Source organism: Camponotus vicinus, unplaced genomic scaffold (genome assembly GCF_025532165.1).
Source record: "Camponotus vicinus isolate PSW18456_S1 unplaced genomic scaffold, iyCamVici1.0 SCAF_5, whole genome shotgun sequence".
NCBI classification, from domain to species: Eukaryota; Metazoa; Arthropoda; class Insecta; order Hymenoptera; family Formicidae; genus Camponotus; species Camponotus vicinus.
The window spans coordinates 18,950,007-18,972,814 of record NW_028141977.1 but is presented as its reverse complement, the minus strand read 5'-3'; the positions used below and the strand labels follow the sequence as shown (position 1 = coordinate 18,972,814).

The 22,808-nt window shown below is 32.3% G+C and overlaps 1 protein-coding gene and 1 long non-coding RNA gene across 17 annotated transcripts in view; one reads left to right on the top strand and one right to left on the bottom strand.

Annotated features, from left to right (window-relative positions):
- Mtd (TLD domain-containing protein mustard) overlaps positions 1-22,808 on the bottom strand; it is a 132,119-nt gene that overhangs the window by 24,016 nt on the left and 85,295 nt on the right. For 10 of the 16 annotated variants that reach the window (XM_083100553.1, XM_083100549.1, XM_083100550.1 and 7 more), the window contains 10 exons: positions 17,258-17,346; positions 11,889-12,117; positions 8,632-8,789; positions 8,131-8,520; positions 7,829-8,026; positions 7,240-7,596; positions 6,997-7,151; positions 6,186-6,344; positions 5,217-5,383; positions 3,159-3,321 (listed from right to left, as the gene is read on the bottom strand). In XM_083100553.1, coding sequence (XP_082956679.1) covers positions 3,159-3,321; positions 5,217-5,383; positions 6,186-6,344; positions 6,997-7,151; positions 7,240-7,596; positions 7,829-8,026; positions 8,131-8,520; positions 8,632-8,789; positions 11,889-12,117; positions 17,258-17,346 — 2,065 coding nt within the window. Of the gene's footprint in view, positions 1-59; positions 589-3,158; positions 3,322-5,216; positions 5,384-6,185; positions 6,345-6,996; positions 7,152-7,239; positions 7,597-7,828; positions 8,027-8,130; positions 8,521-8,631; positions 8,790-9,943; positions 10,127-11,888; positions 12,118-17,257; positions 17,347-19,646; positions 19,994-20,952; positions 21,200-22,808 lie in introns of those variants that run through there. The other 6 variants (XM_083100542.1, XM_083100543.1, XM_083100552.1 and 3 more) reach the window with 5 other exon arrangements.
- LOC145972185 (uncharacterized) lies at positions 9,882-15,817 on the top strand. Its single transcript, XR_014439083.1, has 3 exons — positions 9,882-10,226; positions 14,985-15,216; positions 15,620-15,817. It is a non-coding gene; the product is annotated as an uncharacterized LOC145972185 (long non-coding RNA).

The following is a 22,808-nucleotide window of genomic DNA, read 5'->3' as shown; positions in this document are numbered from 1 at the left end:
ATCGAAAAAGCGCAAATTAATGTCCTTTGAGCGCAAACTTGTCAAACGTGGAGCGTTACCTGCGATGCAGGATAGGCATCGCGTTCGTCACCGCTCTTCTCACGTATCCGTCGTACATAAAATCCATCATACCGCTAAACGCGTTCATCACGACCGCGTTCACCCAATTCATAGCCACGCAACCACACGATACGTTAAAGGCGAGAGGGACGATAACGTGCGACACGAGAGAGATATAATTCCTCGAGGACGTGACAGACGACGCGCGTCAGCTGATCGCACGACGGAACGCGACAATTATCCGCGATTCACGTAAAATATCGGAGCAGCAGTCGTTATCAACTCAGAGGCCGATTTCTAACCTCCCGACAATATTTTTAGAAATTCCTGCTGCTATCGTCTGATCTTTTTTTGTTTAACTCCACGAGACCGTGTGCTAGAAATTTATATTAAGAAAAGCTCTTCCTCTCTGCCTTTTGACAGAATACACGTGGCAGTCTGAGGCGCACAAATGTGCGGGAATACGCCGAAAAATGAGCGAAAAACGTGGAACGAAACTACCAGATACGTCGCAAATGTCGAGGCGAGACTCGTTATACATGTCACGTGCTGATTTGCTCGCTTGGTACACCTGCACTCTTGTTGTTTCATATATATGCGCCACGAAACATATATGTATATATCGCACTCGCATATCGCGCTGACTGAGCATGTCTCACCCAGTACGAAGGCTTTTTTTCTTTCTAAAAGTTTTCAAAACAAAAGCAAATTCTATTTTCATTCTATTCCGTCATATATAAATAAAATAAAATAAGGTAAATAAGATAAAATAAAACAAGATAAATAAGAAATTATCTCTTTAATCTGTTTTTGAATCGAAGAGTTATTCTCTGTTTACGTCAGTTACTAAAATAGTACGATACAAAAATAAATTCTAACATTCTGTTGAAATTTATTATCAAACGTTATTATTAAACGATCTTACACGAATCATAATTTCTAAAGAGGATATTAATCGCGATAATCTGCTTTCTTATGCCAATATTGTTTTATTTGATTTCACATTTTCTATCACATGGTTGAATTTTATTTATAAACTTTTATCTTAATCTTATCTTAGTTTTATTTTAAACTATGCTCGCAGTTTATGTATAAAAAAGGCAGAAGAATATAATTTTAATTAACAAAAATGGTGTAATAATTTGTTGTAAATTAAAAAAATTAGTAAACAAATAAGTATATGTTTACATATGAATAACTATAACAAAAATATGTACATACAGAAATAGAAAAAATATATTTGATATAAAATTTATTAATTCTCTCTCTGTTTATAAATATTTTTATTATTTTTTTATACAAAAAAATTAATAAAATTTCACAGTAAAACGCAGAATTTCTCATACAGCGACAATCAGTTATTTTACTTAGCTTTGCATCAAAAGAATGCATCAAGAATTTTCTATTCTAGAAAAATCTTGGCTCATAAAATTAAAACAAATATTTCAAATCTATATAGTCCAATTAATAAGTTAATAAAAATATTTTTTTTAAGGATAAGATATATAATAGTATATAAAAAAGTATATTTTTTAGTATCATTTTATATATAAAGTTAGATATTAATGTTTTATATATAAAGTTAGATATTAATGATTTTCATTGAATCTATCACATTTAACATTATCAATGGATCGATTTTTTAGAAACACTTGTAGGAATTAATGAGATTATTTTCGACAACTTTATAATTTATGTGATAATAGGATATATAAGAATATGATTACCGAGAATTCATACTGATACGTGGAAAAACCAGGTCGCTCCCGCGCGATAAGTCTTAATCTGAGTACTCAACCAAGAACGGTCTTAATTGTCTCGATAGAACCGCGATACTGGAGAGTGATATTTGATATTTGTAAACAAGTGGCACCTCGAAAAGGTTGTCAACGAGACTTATGCGATATCATGAAATATGTAAATGACTGATTCGAAATTCTCAGAATCGCGATCGCTATCTTGATTAAACAACAATTCTCAGACTATGTAAATTAGAGATTTTTTTCTTTTTAAATTAAAGCCATAATGCCTTAATTTTTTTAAGATATAAAATAGAGATTATGTAAAATAAAAAAGATTTCAATATATAGGTCACGTATTATTTGTCCAGAAATTATATTCTTTTATTTCATTGATATTTCACTGATACAAAGTACTCACATTATTTCATTATTCTAATGATTTTTGAACACACGTTTAACACAAGTTTAAAGCAAGGAAAACACTGGTAGTCAAAATTCAGTAAAGCTTGATCAAGCATCAACGATCGTATAAATAGAAGATCCGGTGGCAGAAGCGAAAATCTATTTTACGACGTGAAGCATGTGTCTTGGTAACGTATTTTTGGATACTACTACTCTTCGCGAATGTATGCATAAGTCAACCATACACACAAAAATAATACAGATGAGATTTTTCGCTCGAAGGAAAATTACCGGCATGTTCCTACTCGAAAAAACAGCATTCGGCTGTTATATTTACTCTGGCACGATCAAGTGATTACTTATCGCAAACAATACGGTGTCTGTAACTCATCTTTTTGGCAACAACTCATTAGTTAGTAAACAAGAAAAAATATATCAGTCTCTTTTTTATATAAATGCAGATTTCAGGAATGTACAAAGAGAATTCTGATTCTCTTGTTTACACATGCATGATAACCTTGGTGATCGCCAGAGCAAGAGGAGCATTAAAATCATAATAAGTCGAAAGTATTATTCCATGATTTTTAGACTTTTTCAAAATTCCTATAGATTTTTAAAATTTATTTTTATATTTAAATTTTTGGAGTAAAATTATAACTATTAAATATAAATATAATATAAATTTTATCTGCAAAAAATTTTCAATAATTAATTTATTCAAATAATCCAATATTATTACAAGATATTGTTTAACTTTTTATACATCTTAAGATTGTAAAATTTATTACTGTTTGAAAGAGGCTATAAACACTGTTAAAAAATGATTAAAATCAAAAGTTTAAATTCGAATCCTTTTTCAACTTGTAACATTTGCATCCCTCCATTTCTCTTCTGTGTCTTACAGGAGAATTACAACAACTAAGATCGAAAGGTCACAATGTGAGAAACAATTACCTGTTGCGTGGCACGCTGAACCAGTATTCGGGACGTAGTTTCTTTTTGCCATAGCTCATAATTGGCGTCGATCGAGGTATTTTTTTATCTTTCGGTCTTCCAGTTCGTAGCCTCAGGTATAATGGTGGATCTTCGCAAGAACGTGCAGGCCGTGGAATTAATTCTGCGTAATGCGAGAAACATTTATGAATATAGATCGAGTATTCATTAATTAAAAAGAATTGCATAATTGGCGGATTTATCTTTATACATTCGATAATCCGCGAATATAGACAACATATGTGCGATTACATTGTAATAAACAAGTTTTGTTATGATAAGAAGTCTGAATTTCTTCAGGAACTAGATCATCAAACACGCAAATACACAAATATGTAGATCAAAAGTACAAATAAGTTTTGGAAAACGAGGCAAGCACATTATCACAAACAAAGGTGGAAAGATAGAGTGTCAGAGTAAGAATTATTCTGTGAAAAAAACGTTAATAAATGATGAGATAGACATATGCATGAATAGTGATTGTATAGATAGTGATTGTATAGATTGTAGAAGAATCCGAGATTATATTTATACAAAATATACGTGCAGCAAAAGATGGTGATGAAATAGAATAATAATCATTACAGTGATATAATATAATAACAGTTACCACACAGTGTAACCGCCGTGTGTAAAGTTGCGCAAATCATGTTTAATGCATGACAGGAAATAAAAAGTCGCGAATAGACAAAAACATGTTAAATATTCGACGAAAGAGACAAATGAAAAAGTGGGGATTCGTGACACGAGGAGAAGAGCAAGCTAATACTGTATGAACCTACCCAGGCCTTCGAGTTCGGGAAAATTAGGTGCTTGGACTAGAGGGACAACAGAAACAAATGACATTACTGCATTAGTATGAACCTATTGCTATCTAAATAATGAAACCCGTTGTGCTAATCTGAAATGGATGAAATATTACGAAGAGAAAAAGATAGAGAGATAATTGAGCAATCAATACAGAGAAATATACAATGACATTACTACTAAAACGTCCATAATAATCGAGCATATCACATCTTGCAGAAATATAATTTAATTTAAAATGATTATCCGATTATCAGATTATATATTAGAAGAGATTGATATATAAAATTTAAAACTCTACGCGCTTGAAATTGCAATTAAAAAGATATTATTTAAATAGTGCAAACAAGATGCGTTCGCTACATGCAATGCGGCACAAAGGGTTTCAAAATTCTAGAAATGTATTCATATGTTCTGTTTGGAAAGAGATATGTTACAAAAGTGCTTGTTGAATTACATCTTTCCATTATAAGACCTGTTTGTTGAAATATATATATTGAAATAAATGTATCTGAGATATATAGATCAGAGTTTATAAGTTAAGATTATTGATTATCAATAAAGAGTTAATTTATATAAAATAAAACATCGCATTATTTTATTACTTTATATTATTCTCCCCATAAATATTTGAGAATGTCCTATATATTTTAAAAAATAATATATAGTTCACGATAGTTAATTTCACAATCAATAAAGTGAGATACAGAATTGACAATGATAAACAATGATAATCTAAAACAATGATGAACTACTTTTTAACGTACACCAAGGAAAGCGCATTTGGTTATCAATTCCAAATCTATTTGATGATATAAGAGTTTAGAATTTAGAAAATATAAAAAATCATTTTTTGCACAAATCTGTAATAATTTATAGCCAAAAGCGCTCGAAATTTTGAGACGGGAACAATAAATTGACAAAACAACACTATTTAAAAAGCTGTCTATGCGTTTTCGGGCGAGTGCAGTGCATGATACACCTACTAATCCCGTTTATCATCCTTATCACTTATTAATTTCTTTGCATCATATATGTATAACTAATCGTTACTAATATCAATGATATATGAAAGTGTAACAATAATGAGTGTATTCTGTGTGAAAGGAATTTCTGTTGGAGTATGCCTTCACGATAATTAGACTATCCATTCCAATAAGAACATGAAATAGATTATGGATAGGTCTCTATATGTGCAATAGCGATACTTACTGTCGAAACTCACAAATAATTCTGGCATATCCTCGACCGAGACCATACTGCGATAATCCAATCGCGGCGCCATTGTCGAGGTTTTGCTACCTCGACTGCTATCGACGCTGCTGCTGCCAGAGGATGTTAAAGGTTGCTGTCTAATAAAGGTACCTACGGAAGAGCGTCTGAAAAAAAATTTGTAAAAGACGAAGTTATAAAAAAGAAAAGAAAATTTCCTCTCAGAGAACGTTACAAAAATTTTTGAACGACAAGTATATGTTAGTCAGCTATCAAAAGTGTTCTATTAAGTTCTTATATTATATTTAATTTGCACATTCTTGTAGTTCAAAAGTAATATACATATATATACATATACATATACACACATACATACATACATATATATATATATATATATATATATATATATATATAAAATACACATATTATAATAACAATAGGAATTAACAATCAGAGACTGTGTCCAGTATATATAGGAAATAATAAATTATGTGTCAGCTTGAGGGTACTAACATTGTGTTAAATTGATCATGTGGTGGCTGTAAGCGATCTGGAGAATAGCAATAAGTGTCTATCGCTGAGTTTTTGGCAAACAGTATAATTTACCTGAAAGCAGGAGTCCTCAATCCCGGAGTATCTTGAAATTTAAGAAACAATGGAAAAAAAAGAGCGTGTAAGAAAAAAAAATATTTTAACTGTAGAATCCTCGGAATATTTGTGAAATTCAGATAATTGTTAGAAAAAAATATGTATATGTATATAATTTTTTTTTTATATCTATATCAAGCTTAATCAATGCAGAATGTTTAACAGTTACAACATTGAGAGAGAATTCTACAGAAATAAAACATTCACGAATCGATAAGTATAGACATGAAAATGGATCAAGTAAATCGAATAAAAATAGAAAGGATTGCAGGAACAAGGAGATACAACAATGCAAGGTCATGTCGGGTCCAGACTCACCCAATGAGGCCTCCTGGACCAGGTGAAAAATTGCCGAAGTCCTGAGAGAGAGAGGAGGCGGTAAGCGGAGGAGTTCCACCCGCTCTACCGCCACTCTCTTCGCTGGGGGTTTTAGCAAACAGGCCGGAGCTAAAGTCACTCACCAGGTTGATCGGCGAGCTTTTTTCCACCACCATACATATTTTTTGTTAGTTATATAAGAAATGATATTAAAGCGTTAATAAGTATCTATATTTATATCGCAAGCAACGTAAGCATAAATATCTTGAAGTTTCACTCTCGTCATAATTGAGCAGTAATAATTGCCAATTTTTTTTTGGAATACTAGATTGATTATCTCTTAATGTACCTTCATACTTATATATTCCTTCCACGAGTTTTGTATCCCGTAATGTTTCATACGTGAAAAGCTCTTTCTATATAAGTAGCTAATATGCTACAACAAATGAGGCTATATTTGTGCCATAAAGATAAATTTTTAAAGTTTATTTACAGCAAAGAAACATAACATATAATCTATATAAGACACAACTTTCTACTTAGGTGTGAGTAACCTCATTTGTATTCTATATATTATTCTAAAAGTCAGCAAAAAGCAAGTTAAAATAAAAATTAGCGCGACGATAAGGTTGTTCTTTTTTCAGTAAATGCACTTCCTTGCAGAAATGTTACTCATTCTTAACACATATAAATAGAAGAGTGAAAAGATAGAAGCTGTTATAAAAGTATCGTATATTAAAAGTAACTTTTGAAGTAACGCAAGGTCTTTTTGTCAATAAATATCAATGTAATGTAATAGAATTTTGTTCACCTTGAGAAAACTTTGCTGAAAACAGAAGAGTGATGGGAATCCGCACTGTTCGGAAGGCTTGATACCTTGTCAGAAATAGATTTGCTGCTTTCATCTTCTTTTTCTCCGGTTAAACCTTCCATCCAGGACAACGGATATGATAGACGTTTCAACATCTTAAAAAAATGTTAAATTGAATAAATATATCTATAGAAAATATTACTTTGCATTGTCGCACGATGCAAATGTTAAATTTAAACATACCTTGTTCCTTCGAGTTTCTTGTTTATCATCTTCCTTATGTTCTTCATCCTTTTCAGGTTCTTCTATATTACCCTCCAAACTAAAGGATACCGAGCTGGCTTTCTTTCTGCCATTAATAGGAGTAGGACCAGCTTCTAACGAGCTTGTAACATTCGTTGGTGCTATCGTTATCGGAGGAACCCAATCTGACGATAAGACAATGTCTGCATCTGAGTACACTTTTTTCGATGGTATAGGCTGAACTATCGGAATAGGTGGATTAGGATCACGAATATCGATACCAGAATCATGGCACGACAATTTGACTAGAGATCCTTCTTCGTCCTCGGGAATGGCATTTGTTTTAGCTGGTTCCACCTGTTGCAATAATGATTTATTTTGGTTTTATTTAACTGTAATTACTTACATATAAATTTGATTAATTCTGTATACTAATTTCTGTATACTAATCCTGTATACTATTATATTAAAAGTGATTTTATTTAATTCTAGTTATTTATAAATTAACTATTAACTATAATTAATATTTCTAAAATTAACTATTTATGTATAGTAATTCTGATACATTAAAAATATTTTAAAAAATTACCTTATCAGAATTTAATGAATCTTGTTGTTCGTCGTCAACGGAAAATGTTCGATCTTTGCTAGGAACTGCCCAATGATGATCAAGCATGGAACGTCTGCGTTCTTCTAATGTTCTACTAGCTTGACCGCCACTGCAAAATTCTTTATCATTACTATCTTTCTCTTTCTCTTTATCTTTGGTAGAATTTGAATTCTCCTCCTATAACAAATATAAATAGTGTATTTATTGATAATGTTAAAATATAAAACTTCAATACTTGTCTTATACAATAAATATCAATACTGTTGCAAAAGAATACGTACACTTTGGAGATTGGTGGGAGTTACAAGTTCTCTCTCAAAGGCCTTTGGAAAAGCATCACCATCTCTCTCTGCGCAACTACATACACTCTCACTATCATCACCTGCTAATTCAGGAAAATTCTCATCCTTTCCTGGAGATTGACATTTACGATTATCTATTTGGGGTTTTTTCATATAATAAATCTCGGGTTTTTTGTCCAAATGTCCGGACTCAGTATGAGAAACTCTCATATGTGCAATGTCATAATAAATTGCAGCATTAACTACAAATTCCATTGGAGCAATCACTCCGTAAGATTCAGCACCATGTTCAATAACAAGAGGATCAGATACATTAGGATCAAACATGACTGCATTTGGCGTGACTAACAATACACCACCAACTACACCCTGAAAAAATATATAAAAATATATAAAAATATATATTAAAATATTCAGAGTTGTTAAAATACTATCAAATAAAATTTAGATATTTTAAAAAACAAAAAATATTATACACACCTGGCCATCTGTGATATGCCTAACATTGATTTTCAGAAATCTTTCTCTAAATGGTTGCTCATCATCATCTGTAGTTCCACTGGAAGTTCCAAGAGGTGTCTTTACACGCTCCATATGGCCTGGTTTTGGTGATACTGGTCTTAAATTGTCCAAAAGTTCTGTAAAATCAAATAACAAAAATAAGCGCAAAGTAGACATATGTATTTTATAAAAATATATTTTTATTATACAATATATTTTTATTATATATAAAAAAAGTGGCACTGAGAGACATTTTTATAATTCATAGTTCAATAGCTGCAGATTTTGTGTTATTTATAATCACTTTTAAAAGAATTACAATAACAAGCATATTTCAATTAATTTTATCTTCAAGCTAAATAACTATTGACAATAATAATCTTGAAAGAGAGAAAAAGATATTTCCAAAGTCTTTTTAAAAGATACATAATGTCAACTATCTAACAATGTTTTCGCAGAGACGTACGTCATGATGCTTCTTTCCCGCCTGCACATATCAGAGAGAGGTCAACCTAACCTTACATTCAGAAAATTCTGACATGACTCGTTATTTGCCGCAACGCAAGGCATGTGCATGTATAATTTCGATGGAATCAGTAATTTCATCATCTGTTTCATCCGCCACGACATCGCGGTCGGACATTATTACATTAGCTTATAGCTTATGTTCGCACGACAACGCGAACCATATGTATACACGCGCTTTGCTCTGTGGGCGATCAGCTGATCGAGTATCATATACCAGGTGATCCGTATTTTTGTCGAATTTTCGAAGTTTACGAGTTTCAAACTTAATAATTATTTAAATAAATACTTATGACAAAATGACAACGAAAAATATCATGATAAAGAATAAAAAATTAACAGTACTAAAAATGAAAAATTAAAAGCAGGTTTCTGGTTTAATTTAAAATAACATTTAAAATAATACAAAATAATATAAATTAAAGTAATTTAAAATAATTATCTTTTATTTTAAGTCTTTCTCTAGGATTATGCTAAAAATATTTTATCTCTATTTTTCTTCTCTTTTGCAGACGATCAATAATGAAAAATATTCTTACATAAAAACTAAAAGAAATTAAACTTTTAACAAAAAAATATTTATAATAATATATAAAAACATGATCTCGACAATATATAGTAATCGTTCTTATTTTTTTCGTTCTTACCACTTTATCAATCTGAATAAAATAAGTCATCCAGCTGTTTAAGGAAGAATATTTCGAGATAATTCCTACATACAATATATATTGTGCAACGTGCACACACATGTGACGCGTTAAGTTACCTTTGTGATGTAATTGTGTTTTTCGCGGTGCGTGTCGTGTCGACCATTCGAGTCGCAGATTACAGAAGATGTAAGTCCAAAATGTAAAACCGCGATCGCGCTCGGTACCGTCCTCTTTCCTCCAACCGCATCGATTTCGCAAAACGTGACAACCGGTGCATACGTTGCACGAATGTTGCGATCGCGTGTGCATGTTTCGTGCTGCGGTATAACTAGTGCGATGCGGCAACGGTGACAAAGCGCGATTCCACTCGAAGAAGACATAAATAAACCTCAAGTTGGAGTAAGTGTACGCGACAATTTGCTCTGTCTATTGTTCCCGCTAAACGGACCAACAGCCAAGTAATAAATTGCAATATTGTGTAACGTCAGAATTGAGTTTCGTATTCGCTATTAAGCGTTGAACAGAGAGAGAAAGAGAAAGAGAGAGAGAGAGTTTTCTGCCTTGCATTTACGTACAATATAATTATTAATGTGAATAATTATGAATAATTATTATTTATTATAAATAATAATTAATGTGAATAATTATGAATAATTATTATTTATGAATAATTATACATCAGAAATGCAAATTACGATTATTTATGTCTGAAAAGTTTTTCTTATATTAATTTTTAAAAGTGTATATTTGAAGTTTGTATTTTAAAAAATCATTTATTATTGTATTAATTATATTTATGCAAATTTTCATTAGTTAAATATAATAAATAATTTCTCTTGAAAATTAATTCATTTTCTCTCTTACAAAACAATATTATCTCTATATGTATATGTAAGTATATATTTAGAATTCAATTAAAAATAAGATAATGTTTAAAATATGAAAAATAATGTGCAATATTTTGACAAATTATGCGCAGTTTCGAGTTCTAAATTAATCTTTAGTTTACGCAAATACATCATAATAAATGAGTGCCTCCGCTATCTACCTTCGGTGATAATGAAAGTAGGTGGAAGTTTCTCATTCTCGGAAGCAACAATGCAAAATAATGCAAACAACAAAAGGCAAGCGTGTTAGTTACAATAGCACTACGTATCGATTTTTCGAAGACACGTAGCGCGATATGGTAACGCATCAATATTCATTCAAGCGGTTGACTTCGTTTATACATAGGCAGATAATATAACCGATATCCCAATTCTTTTCTCTAGTCGAGTGAGTCAATTTCTAGAGCCTATCTCGCGCGTAGCTGCTCTCCGGATCCTGCTGCATTATTCATGTCGCGTCGCTACGCATGTATTAAATCTGTCTTGCACATTAGCATAATGCGCAACAGGATACAGGATCTTGAACGGATATCGAATCAGCTAAGTTCAACGGGAAAGAATAAAATCACCAATAATTAATTGCACGCCCTCGTGCGTTACGTCATAAACGAGGAAAAAAAGCATTTCGTCCTTCAACAGCTGGACAGCTATGTCAACCCTGTACCTAATGTGAGCGGCCACTTTAGAGGTCATCAACAATATCTCTTCTCTTATTTCGCAAGAGCAATTAAATGATGAATGAATAGAACGAATGCAGAACGAATCATTAATTTACATCTTTGTTCTAAAGCTTGTTTCTATTAGTACATAGTTATGAAGTGTATATTGCGCGCATAATTCGTAATTAAAGTTCGCTTTATTATTTTGCATTAAACAATAATGTATCTTCTCTAGAGATTTATGGTACTTCTTCGAAAGGACTCTTCAAAATTTTCAAAAAGTTTAAAATTAGGACCTCTCCCTCCTCCTCCCCTGAACTTTAAATCCGTAAAGTTTTATGCTTGCGAGGTAAAACGATCAAGATTTATAAATTTATAATTTATTATTCATTAGATTTATAATTTTATAACTTTATTATTCGTTAAATATAAACTGAGGGAGATTTCAAGAGTCTGAGTGAATGATCTATGATATTTCAACGGTGCTAAAGAAGACTGAATAAAATGACGCCCACCTTTCTCCTCGGGTGGTAAGTCGTCCTGAGACTCATGATCGTGACAAGGATCAGGACTGGGCGCATCGGCGGTCGATCCGCCTCCAGGGCGTCCTTCTCCTTTCGTTGGAACCCATAATTGCTGACCGGAATAGATGAAAGTACTTCCGAGCCTGTTCAATTTGCTCAGCTCGGATGGCGTCGTATCGAATCGCGCCGCCACTGACGTAAGTGTGTCTCTGTCGCCCACCTGTAATTACGAAGACAAACATGTCATTAAGCATCTCAATAGTGATTGTTCAAAGGAATTCCTTCGCGTGTCTAACGTGCTTTTTTGCGTCTTGTGCAAGCAACGGAAAAATGTCATTTCTTTTCAACACGTTGCGTTTACAAATCTAATTCAATGCTTTTAATCGAATAATAATCAAAATCGATGGTAGATAAATAGAAGTGATTAAAAATAAATTTATTATTGTGTGAGACGAGTGAAAATAATTAAATTTCATTAAAATTTAATAAATATTGCAGATATTTCTAATGAAATATATCTATTCCAAAAGAATGTATGTTTTTATTTATCTCTAAACAAATCCTCTTTTATCGCTTTTTTCGCATTCACGTAGATTAGAGAGAATATATTTAAATATATATATATATGTATATATATGCTCGAAACGAACGTTGTGAGAGAATCACTCGATAAAATCTGTTATTGGGCGCATCTGAGCCTTCTAATGCATTTTGCCGCACACACGTGTCCGCGATAGCGCGCACGAGGCCATCAGCCTCATTTACATAAACTGACAGAAACGCGTTTGAGAGAGTATTGGACGACAGAAAATTGAATTCCCGGAAAAAGAGCCTTGTTATGCGGCTGCGGAGGTCACGCTCGCTCGTATGTCTTTTATGCAAATTCGTGTGCAACGACCTGTACACGAGCGATGTAATACTGTTGCGCGTACTAATCGGGCTATTTGTCGCGATCGCTTTCTCCTTGAACAATAGCGGCGGGAAAAGGGTCGGCATAAATCAATTAAAAAGCTCGTCTCTTCCCGTGCGAGCAGCCGCTGATCTCACCCACCTCGCGGCCGGTGAGTTCGCCATTTTCCACGAACATCGGCGGAAAATAGGGTTTCCGACGCTTAAAACGCGATTTATGTCCCGCCGGGAAATTCGTTAATTATTCCGCGACACTTCAACCCTCTCTCCAATTGCGCGTTGTCTACCGCTTCCCTAGTGCTCTCGTAATTCCATTAGGCGCCATGACACGGAAATCTTGCCTCGCTATTATCATTTTTCAGCGAAATTCCCCGGAGCTTAAGCTAGTCGCGCTCCAACAATTAAACTATTTATTTTCAAAGCATTTCAAATCTACAATTTTTTAAGAAAAATTATATACGTTGCCGCCATATGTGATAATGTTTTATTTTCTTTATTTTCTTAAATGAAAAGTGTGGTATAAATATATATAAAAATGATTCTTTTTTTCATTTCTTGACACGTGACACTTATTACTCTGAAAAATATTTGGAAAATTTTTTGAAAAATTTTCATTCAATAATCTCTGAACTTCAATGTTTTATTCCTCATATTTTTACAAAAATTTAATTATTAATTAGACAACAAATTAAGTTTCATTAAAACAAATCTCTACCCGACATAATTTTATTTCGAAATAATTTTTATATTCGAAATAACAATTCGTCATTTTTATAATTTTGATCTTAATTATTTATAATTTATAAAGAAATGATTGATTAAAAACATAATATTTATTTGAAGCATTTAATCGATTATTGTTTATTATATAACATAAAATATTAATTGATTATACATTTAATCGATTATTATATATTATTAAATTTTTCATTATTTATATTAGGTATTTTTTATTTACATGGCAAAAATATCTAATTTAATAGACTATTTTTCAAACACTAAAACAAAATATCAACTGTTTTCGTTTCTTAATATTCTATTTTTGACATTTTTCATTTCAAGTAAGTATAAAAACCCCAATATTAAGCAAGTGATATAAAAAACCGTTACTTTCATAAAGCAAGGCTTTTCCTTTAATTCGCATCCCATTAATAGCAGTGCAACCAAACAAGAAAAAAGCGGCCATTCTTCTGGCAGAGATTAGACGCGTGGATGACGGTTGGAAGAGGAAAGATCGATTAAAACGGGTAAAAAGCGAAAATCGCAGTGATGAAACTACCGAGAAAGGCAAAGAAAAAAGAGGGACGAGACAGAGAAGGGATGCTTTCTAAAACCGCGAAGAGCAGGAAGGCGAGCGAGAGATGGCTATTGTTTCAGCTTCCGCGTCTTTTAGCCGCGGCTTTATAATCTTCATCATCGTTTTCGTTGAACGAGAACTGCCAGACCACAAAAGATCTCTCGCGCGGGAGAAGCTCATCTTCGTGTGCCACTATATTTTTCTACTCCTCTTTAACTCTCTCTTTCTCTCTCTTTTTTTCATATTCCCCCGCATTCGTTTGCGTATCTTTACACAGTTAGAAGATTACCGAACAGTCTGCCTCTGATGCTACATTTCGTGATTAAAAAATAATCTTTTTATACAATTAATTTAAGCATTTAAAATTATTTCGCCATCGAAATTAATATATTTTGTAATTATGTAAGACTTTTTATTTAATCACATTAGCTAAGCTACTAGTATATTGAAATAATTAATTATGCCGAGATGATATATTTCTATTAGATCTATTAAATTTTTACTATTCACATTTTTACATATTTTACTGTGTTAAGTTGCGTGGTAATTTTAATTAAAAAGTTCCAGTTAAAAACTATTATCTAACTTTCAAGTAAGAAAATTTACATCGAAAATTTGCTTTGATAAGTTAAGTGGAAACACAAATGCGTTTCTACAAACTCTTTAGATGATTTCTCCACAACTAATTCCCTATATTAATCCTATTGTAGCTCATTCTCAGAGTTACAGTAACGTTAATATGAAGACGAAACTTCTTGCTTTAGATTTTCACTTGAAAGTTGATAAAATGATAAGCGTAAACTTGGAAAGTGTTGTTGTTGTTTAATGTACGCGAGCGTCATTAAGGTCGCCAGCTCGAGGAAGATAAGAGAGATTGTCAGATTACAGACGTTAATCGATCAACAGGATGCAAGAGAGCCGAAATAAGCGACATAAGCTAGGTTCTAATACAGCAGGGATTGCAGCTACCATGATTATCAGGACACAAGGATTACGTTACGACGTTAGTGATTTCGCTACCGTCAAATAGGATAACGTCAGACTGCCGGATAATGATGACCTACCAACAGATTAACATTACGTAGCTCATGAAAAGTGCATCGCTAATATCATGTGTGTATAAATATGTGAATCAAAAATTTGTAAATAATTCTGGAGATAATTTGCTCTCAAAAATTAATATAAATTTGTTTCTTCCAAGTTCTAAAATAGTTTTATTTTCCACTTATATTAATTTATGTTAATTATTAAAGAACATTAATATGTACAACGATACGATAAATTTTATCGATAAAATACAACCATATTTTATTTAGAAATAATCATCAGTCGAATCGAGTCAAATTGAGTAAATTGAACAAGATGTACATCTGCAGAACAATTGCGTATATTTACCGTTATAGATATGATAATTAGGTCAAATTTTTGTAGAATGTATTTCAAAATGCTGATATCAGTTCTTTAATCGCGTTCCAATCAAATTTTTTAAATAACTAATAATATTTCGTTCATTAAGGAAAACAGAATTTCCATTGAAGTTGGAAGAGAATGCAATGGAATGTCATGGCATCAAGCTAAACCGGTCTCACGGAGCTTCACTTCGCTCTATCCGCTCCGAAGGGAATCAGGAAGCTGCATTTTGTGCAGCAACTTCATTTCCTCATCGGATGAATGTCGCGCGGACTTCCGGTTCCCTGGAGCGAGCCTTTCACAAACGCCGCATTAGAAAAAGATTAGGATTAGATGAGAGAGAAAGGTAGGAGAAGAGAGAGGAATGCTTTCTTTCTAGAGCGCTGTTCGATCGAGAAATTTCCCCGGAGACTTATATATCTGCGCGAAATCGACAATCGACATGATAGTAACATAGTAAAGAACGCAATGTATCACACGATTATCGTGCAAAAAGACACATGAAGTAGGATATCGGAAACTTGTTAATATATATGTGTCACGTTTCATTTCATGCTTGAGTTATTATTGTTTTTATCTATTATTTGATTGCAGAAGAGCTTCGACAAGTAAGAGATAATCGAGATCCTTTAAAATAAGAACCGAAGCGTCTAAATATCGGATGTGTCACAGAAACGGGAAGATTCAAAGATCGAAACTCAAAATTATGCACCTATTCGACGCAAGATGTACCGGCCAGTAAACGGGTGTCGTCTCGAGAATCGAACGAGCCGCGATCTTTGCATGTATATGCATCGCTCTAGAATTCCAGCGATGCATCCAAGTTGCCATCTCGTGTCGTCCCGCGTCTACGAAGTTCCGAGAAAACGTATACCGGATGTCCACGATCCTTGCGAACTCGGGGCGAGCTTTCCCCACGAACGCGACCCACGAGGAAGGAACTATTTCGCTAACGAGAGTGTGTTGACTCCAGGCGAAGTAATTGGAATTCATGTCAAAATATCTCGTATCGAGAAACACGCGTTCGCGCTGATAACTGCGGTTTGACAACCGAAGCACGCGGCCAACCCAGATTCTCCCGTTAGCATTTTGTACAGCTCCTTTTGGGACAATTTTGGCGCAAGAGTTTGCATTGAGTTCGATTAGATTCGCTACGTCATTTTTAGATATGTTTAGTATGAAAAAATATTTCTTCAAACGGAATGATATATTTACAGCGATATTATCGTTAAAAAACGTAGGAAAATTTTCGGAAAATTATGCAATCATCTTTGCAGTCACATAACGGTTTCAAAAAATACCGTACTGGGGAATTTTAGCTTACGTAAAGAAGATTACGTTCTTTGAAAGATTTATGATGTTACGCAACGCTTGTTATTCTATGTTTAATTTTTATTGACGTTTCGGTTATCGACTTTATGTAAATGATCTTTTATATGATATACCTTTATATTGGTAAACTTTTGTAAGTGGAATAGATAATACAACAGAATCGGCTATGAATCTTGAGGTATTTTCCTTTGAAATGACACGGAAACAATTACGTTAAGTTAGTTCATGTATAAAAAGGGATATTTATTCGTTCGAGCAAAGGTCACGTTCGCTCTCCTTGGCATCTAATCATCTTGTCTCGACACTCGATTGCCCGTTGAAATGGTGCAAGTGCATGGTTGCATATCAAAGCTTAATATGCACTCAATTATGGCGTTTAACGTACGTATAATGTAGATATAGGGACACTTACCGTGTAGGCAATGGTGTTGATGGGCTGCGAGACGCGACCGTGCTTCTTCTCCTGCGTCGTGGAACCATCTTTGCTCTCGTTATCGGAATCTGTGCATAAAAGGCAGATTTAATCGTTATATCCTTGAACAGCATGTTGATAAACAAAATGTCTCTGGATGTAATATGTGCATTTATCTTGACTAGTTTGAGTTGCGTAGATACCCCTATCATAAATATGTCTCTCCCTCTCTTTTACGACTAATTAAATTCATTTATAAAAATTACTTTATAAGAATTTTTATAGGAATACACTTGATTGATAATTTTATAAAAATCTTGAGAGAAAGAAATTCAGACTATTTTAAATTATTCATGATATTAAACTTAAAAATATGCAAGAATATCAAAGAAAAAATATAACAGATATCTATTTATATTTTTCCTTTTTTTCCAGCAAGTTCAGACAATTTTTAATTACTGTGTCAGACATAATATATTATTAGCATACTACGATAATACACGATAGCCACATAATGTAATAATAAATAAATTTCACTTTGACAAAATGCATAATAATAATAATATAAAATAATAATAATATAAAATAATAATAAAATAATAATAATAATATCTAAAAAAAGATATGCGACGTTATAAAAATTAAATTTGTCCTTGACGAGAAGAATGGCAAATTTTTTTCGAGTTTTGACGCGATAGAGCCAATCGTCGATATCGATATCCTCGTCAGAAAAGAGAAAAAACAACCGTGAAACGCGAGATAATGAATTGTTCAACATATTTACAGAGATAAGAGCGTATTAAATTTAATTTTTGTGGTCCGCCTATCTGATTGCATTACTCAGCGCCGGTGCATCGCAGTGACTTAATGATAAACGAAGCGGCAAACACGTGTCAGTTCGCGCAAAAGTCATTCCAGGGGGTAAACTTGCTGCGCGCCAGACAAACGCGGTTAATCATTGTCAATTTAAATACTCACAGTTCAGTATCAGAGCATCGCGACCAGAATATGCGCGACAAAAAGATAATAGAGCGTGATGCTTTTGCCGTTTTACGTTGCATTTAAAATTTATTTTATCATTTTTTTAAAAATGAATGCAATTAGTATTCTCTCGATTTAACGTAGCCGTTATTCCGCAAATGTAATACTGTTAAAAAAAAACTGTGTTCTTATTAATATAAAATTTACGAATTTCAGACAAGGTATTTTACTGAAACTGAAGTAATTATTTTTCAAAAATAAATGCAGAACATGTGTTTCACATGCAGATACTTTGGGTGTAATTAGTTATAATTACAAGAGTTATTAGAAACGCCAATGTCAGATTATTCACATATCATAATTAAATGGCCGCGTTTCCTATTATTCTCAGCAACGATCGTGAGAATTAATAAATAGATTTTCTCTATTGTGTTTCGCAAACAAACGTGACAAGAGTAACGAAGAATCGTGCGACGAGAGCAATCTGAAAGATTTGTTTTTCTCCGTGGCCTTCGATAAATGATTCAGACACTTTGCTCAATTTCAACTGGCATTCAATTCCTGCTATTGCGTAATAATCTCCAGGCTGACTATGGAATGTTATTTTATCCAGCCCGACGATACGATATATGAACTTGACACTTTTACAGGTTTGCACGTTTCATTGCATCTCTCTTTTTTTCTCTCTTTCTCTCTGTGCAGAGAGCGCAGATATAATTTCAATTCACACGTGTGAAATTAATTAATATTGATCGAAGCGGTTGATTGAGAAATGAGACGTACGTAAACCAAAATAACTTTTTCACTAAATTCTTAAAAAGCTTTCATTCTTCACATATGTAATATATTTTAACTCGCAAGAAATTTCTGAATATTTTAAAATCATTATTTAATTTAACGCTGTTTGAATTTAACAACGGGAATTGTGTCCATTTTGTAAAATTTTTGGGGAGAAAATACATACTGCTGTCATATGCATTTTTTCCTTCATGTCTCAATTATATCTTGATATTTATTGCATATTGAAATTGTTTTGTCTTCATTTTTAGCAAAACGTAATATATTAAAAAATAAAATTTTAATTGTTTCTTTTTATAATACAATGAATCTAGCAAAGCGTTTTAATCAAATATAAAATAATTTATCAATTTAATTATTATTACAATTTAAAATAACCGAATAAAGTACATATTATTTTTACATTTGCTAATTAAATATAAATCAATTTTATATACTTTTGTTAAAAGAGAGATAAGATAAAATTTACAAAAGACTATATTTGAGATAGAAAAGTCCGAAAAGTTAAAGAAATTTTTATTGCACGGATAAACAATTGTGACGTGGAATATCTCGTACACCCCTTCTTATAAGTATTTTTCGCTAAAGTTTTTTCGCATTTTTCGAATACCTGTATCTAAGAAATTCTGCAAATAGAGCTGTGAATCTTCTTGCGCCACGTAATACACGACATAGTCATGGAACTCCTTCTCGTAAATATGAATGTTATTTGGCTCGTAGTCCGCATATTCCCACTGCGAGTCTGTCATGGTTGGAATGTTAAATTCCATCGTCATCAACATCTCCGGAACATTTCTCGTCTCTTTTTAAAATCACCGGAAAACGAATACTGTTTGTCACTCGATCCGCTTGCGCGAGTGCTCTGTAATATTCGTTTAATATGCCTCGATTGGCCAGTGGAATAATGTATGTGCTTCGTTTTCGTAATTGATAGATATCAGTTGTCGGAACCAAAGTCTAATTGGCAGATAAGTGGCAGATATATTGTTGACTCTTATTTTCTCGGCTTCTCGCAAATTTTATCTATACTCAAAGTTATCTCTCACTTAATAACTAATACACTTAATATTCATATAATTCAAATAAAAAGTAAAAAATATAAATTTAAATATTTCATTTGTTAAATATACATGTATCATGTAATATATTATAATTATATGCTTTAAATATAAAAAATATAATATTATAAAAACTAATAATTTTTCTCACAAAATTAACATATTCGTATAGCAAAACATTTTACAAAAGTTAATTTTATTTTCTCTTAAGCTTTTTATAAAATTAAGCTATTGTTTTGTTAAAAAGCTTGAACTCTTACAATCAGAGTTTCAAATAAGGAACTTTCTCTTATCTATACAAGCGTGCATGCAATGACAAGCGTTGTCACCGATGATACATAAAAAACTTGTATGTTTTGAGTCGAAAAAAACTCAAAATTGTCTCGCTCAATAAAATAAGCTAAACGACAGTGAACAAAATTTTTATTCAAAAATTTTAACGTTTTTAATATTAAACTTTAAATTGATTCGGAATTATCAAATTTTTATATTTATATTCTTTTCTACACTCCTATATCTACATCTTTTTCACGATATTATCTTTTGATATAGATAAAATACTATGAGTAAAGATAAAATATTTTTCTTTTCAATCTTAATTTTTTCATATATTTTAAACAAACGCGAAAATAATATAAAAATTATTTTATATATAATAATATAAAAATTATTATATATATGTATTATTTAATTATGGAATCGGAAGATACTTGAGAATAAAATTATATAGATTGATAATGAAATAAAAAAAGCACTTTGCGCAAGAAGAATCGATAGTTGACTCAACAGCTGACACTTATCACACGAAAATGATAATTAAAGCGAGATAAGACATCGGTTTCGACATCGGTTGCTTACGATGATCTCACGACTTTCGGCCGAGCGAAGCAGAATCGTCATCCGCGTTCGTGGCTGAAACTGCGCGAAAGAGGTCAAATGTGATTACGCGAATGATTAATAAACACGCGCGTACTCTCGAAAAAGTTATGGGAAGAGTCGCCGATCGAGACGATGTGTGAGAGGAACGATCGCGATGTAACTAGTTGTTCGAGTTCGAACGATGCTGACGATGATCGGAGATACACAACTTGACGCGCACTTGACAATTTACGAATAACCATAAACCTCGATCGCGGCTCCGATCCGCGCAGCTGATCGCCATGATGGATCTGGTTGACGTCACTCTTGGCGGGACTATTCAATCGCGTTTCTCGGAGCCGATAAATCGCGTAATTGATTGCGAGATTTATTTGCGAACGGTTTCTCGAGTAGATCGATCATATTGCGAAATGACTTCGCACAATTCAATATTTACGAGTATTATTATCGTCGCAATGAATTGTTTATCAATTGTCTATCAATAGTTAAATAGATTATTATAAAATACTTTAATAATTTGGTGATTTTATTTTTGTCAATTGATCGAATTTTCGCGCAAACGCGACTATAATATAGTTATGTAATAAACATGAAGAATTTAATGTCCTATAAATGAGTGTTTAGATAATGCTTTTGAACCACCCAAGAGTCATTAATCGTCGCACATGGCAAATAAACTACTGAACTATAGTGACAATATATGAGAGAATCAGAAAGAAATAAAATTTTTTATTACACTCACATTTAAATTCATGCACGAATGAATAATAATCAATAATAATTTTACGAGACAATTTGTAATAACAACCTTACAATTTTACAAGATGAAATGTCATGCATGATTATATGAGTTTAAATAATAATTAATTGTTTCTTAAAAAAATTATTATTGATATTATAATTTTATAATACATATAAATAATTTTTTAGTAATTGTGACCTCTTCCTTGAAATATTATATTTGAGTTGTCCTTACACTTTAAATATGAAATTATATTTTCGAATTAATAAAATAAAAATATGTCATATTAACTTGTTGATAGTCAAATTATTGACATTTCCATTGCAATGATATCTCAAAATTGCTAAAAACGATCGAATATATCGTATATTTGATCTAGTCATAAAAGAGATTCTGTTTTTTTTTTAAACTAGAGGAGAAAAAACAAAATTTAAACGGGCTAAGTAAAGGTTAAGACTATATTCGGCGAATTTGCTTGTTAATCATGGCGAATGTGTTTGTTAATACGAATAAATTTCTGTCGGTTTATTCCTTCGTTGTTCCGGTTTCCGAGAAACTTTCATAGCTTCGCAGATTTGATGTTCGTGCACTCGGTATAATCACAAATAAATGTTTGTACAGCCTATGTGCAACCAGTGTCGTTACAATGTAAACAGCTCTGCACACATATGTGCATATGTACTCCCAGAAACGATTCCAATAAAAACGTCAATGTAATCGACAGCTTGCATTGCGTTCGGGATATCTCGCCACTCTAGTTTTCCTCAATTTTTTTTCTCTTATGGAATCATTTTGGTGTATAATCGTATCTTAAAAATTAAATATGTAATCGATATTGTAACATTAAAGCATTAACGAAATTAAATGATTAATCTAACAGGAAATATTTAATAAATATTGAACAGGTGGTTTACCTTAAGCTGCTATAATCGGATTAATTTAATCCCATGAAATAAAATTTTCAATAATAATAATAATAATAAATTTATGCGATTTTCCGAGTTTTATTTTAATATCATACGGGAACGTTGTATTACTTTCAGCGCGGAAAATTAGACTCTCTGTCGACCGAATTATTTCTCAGACGTATAAT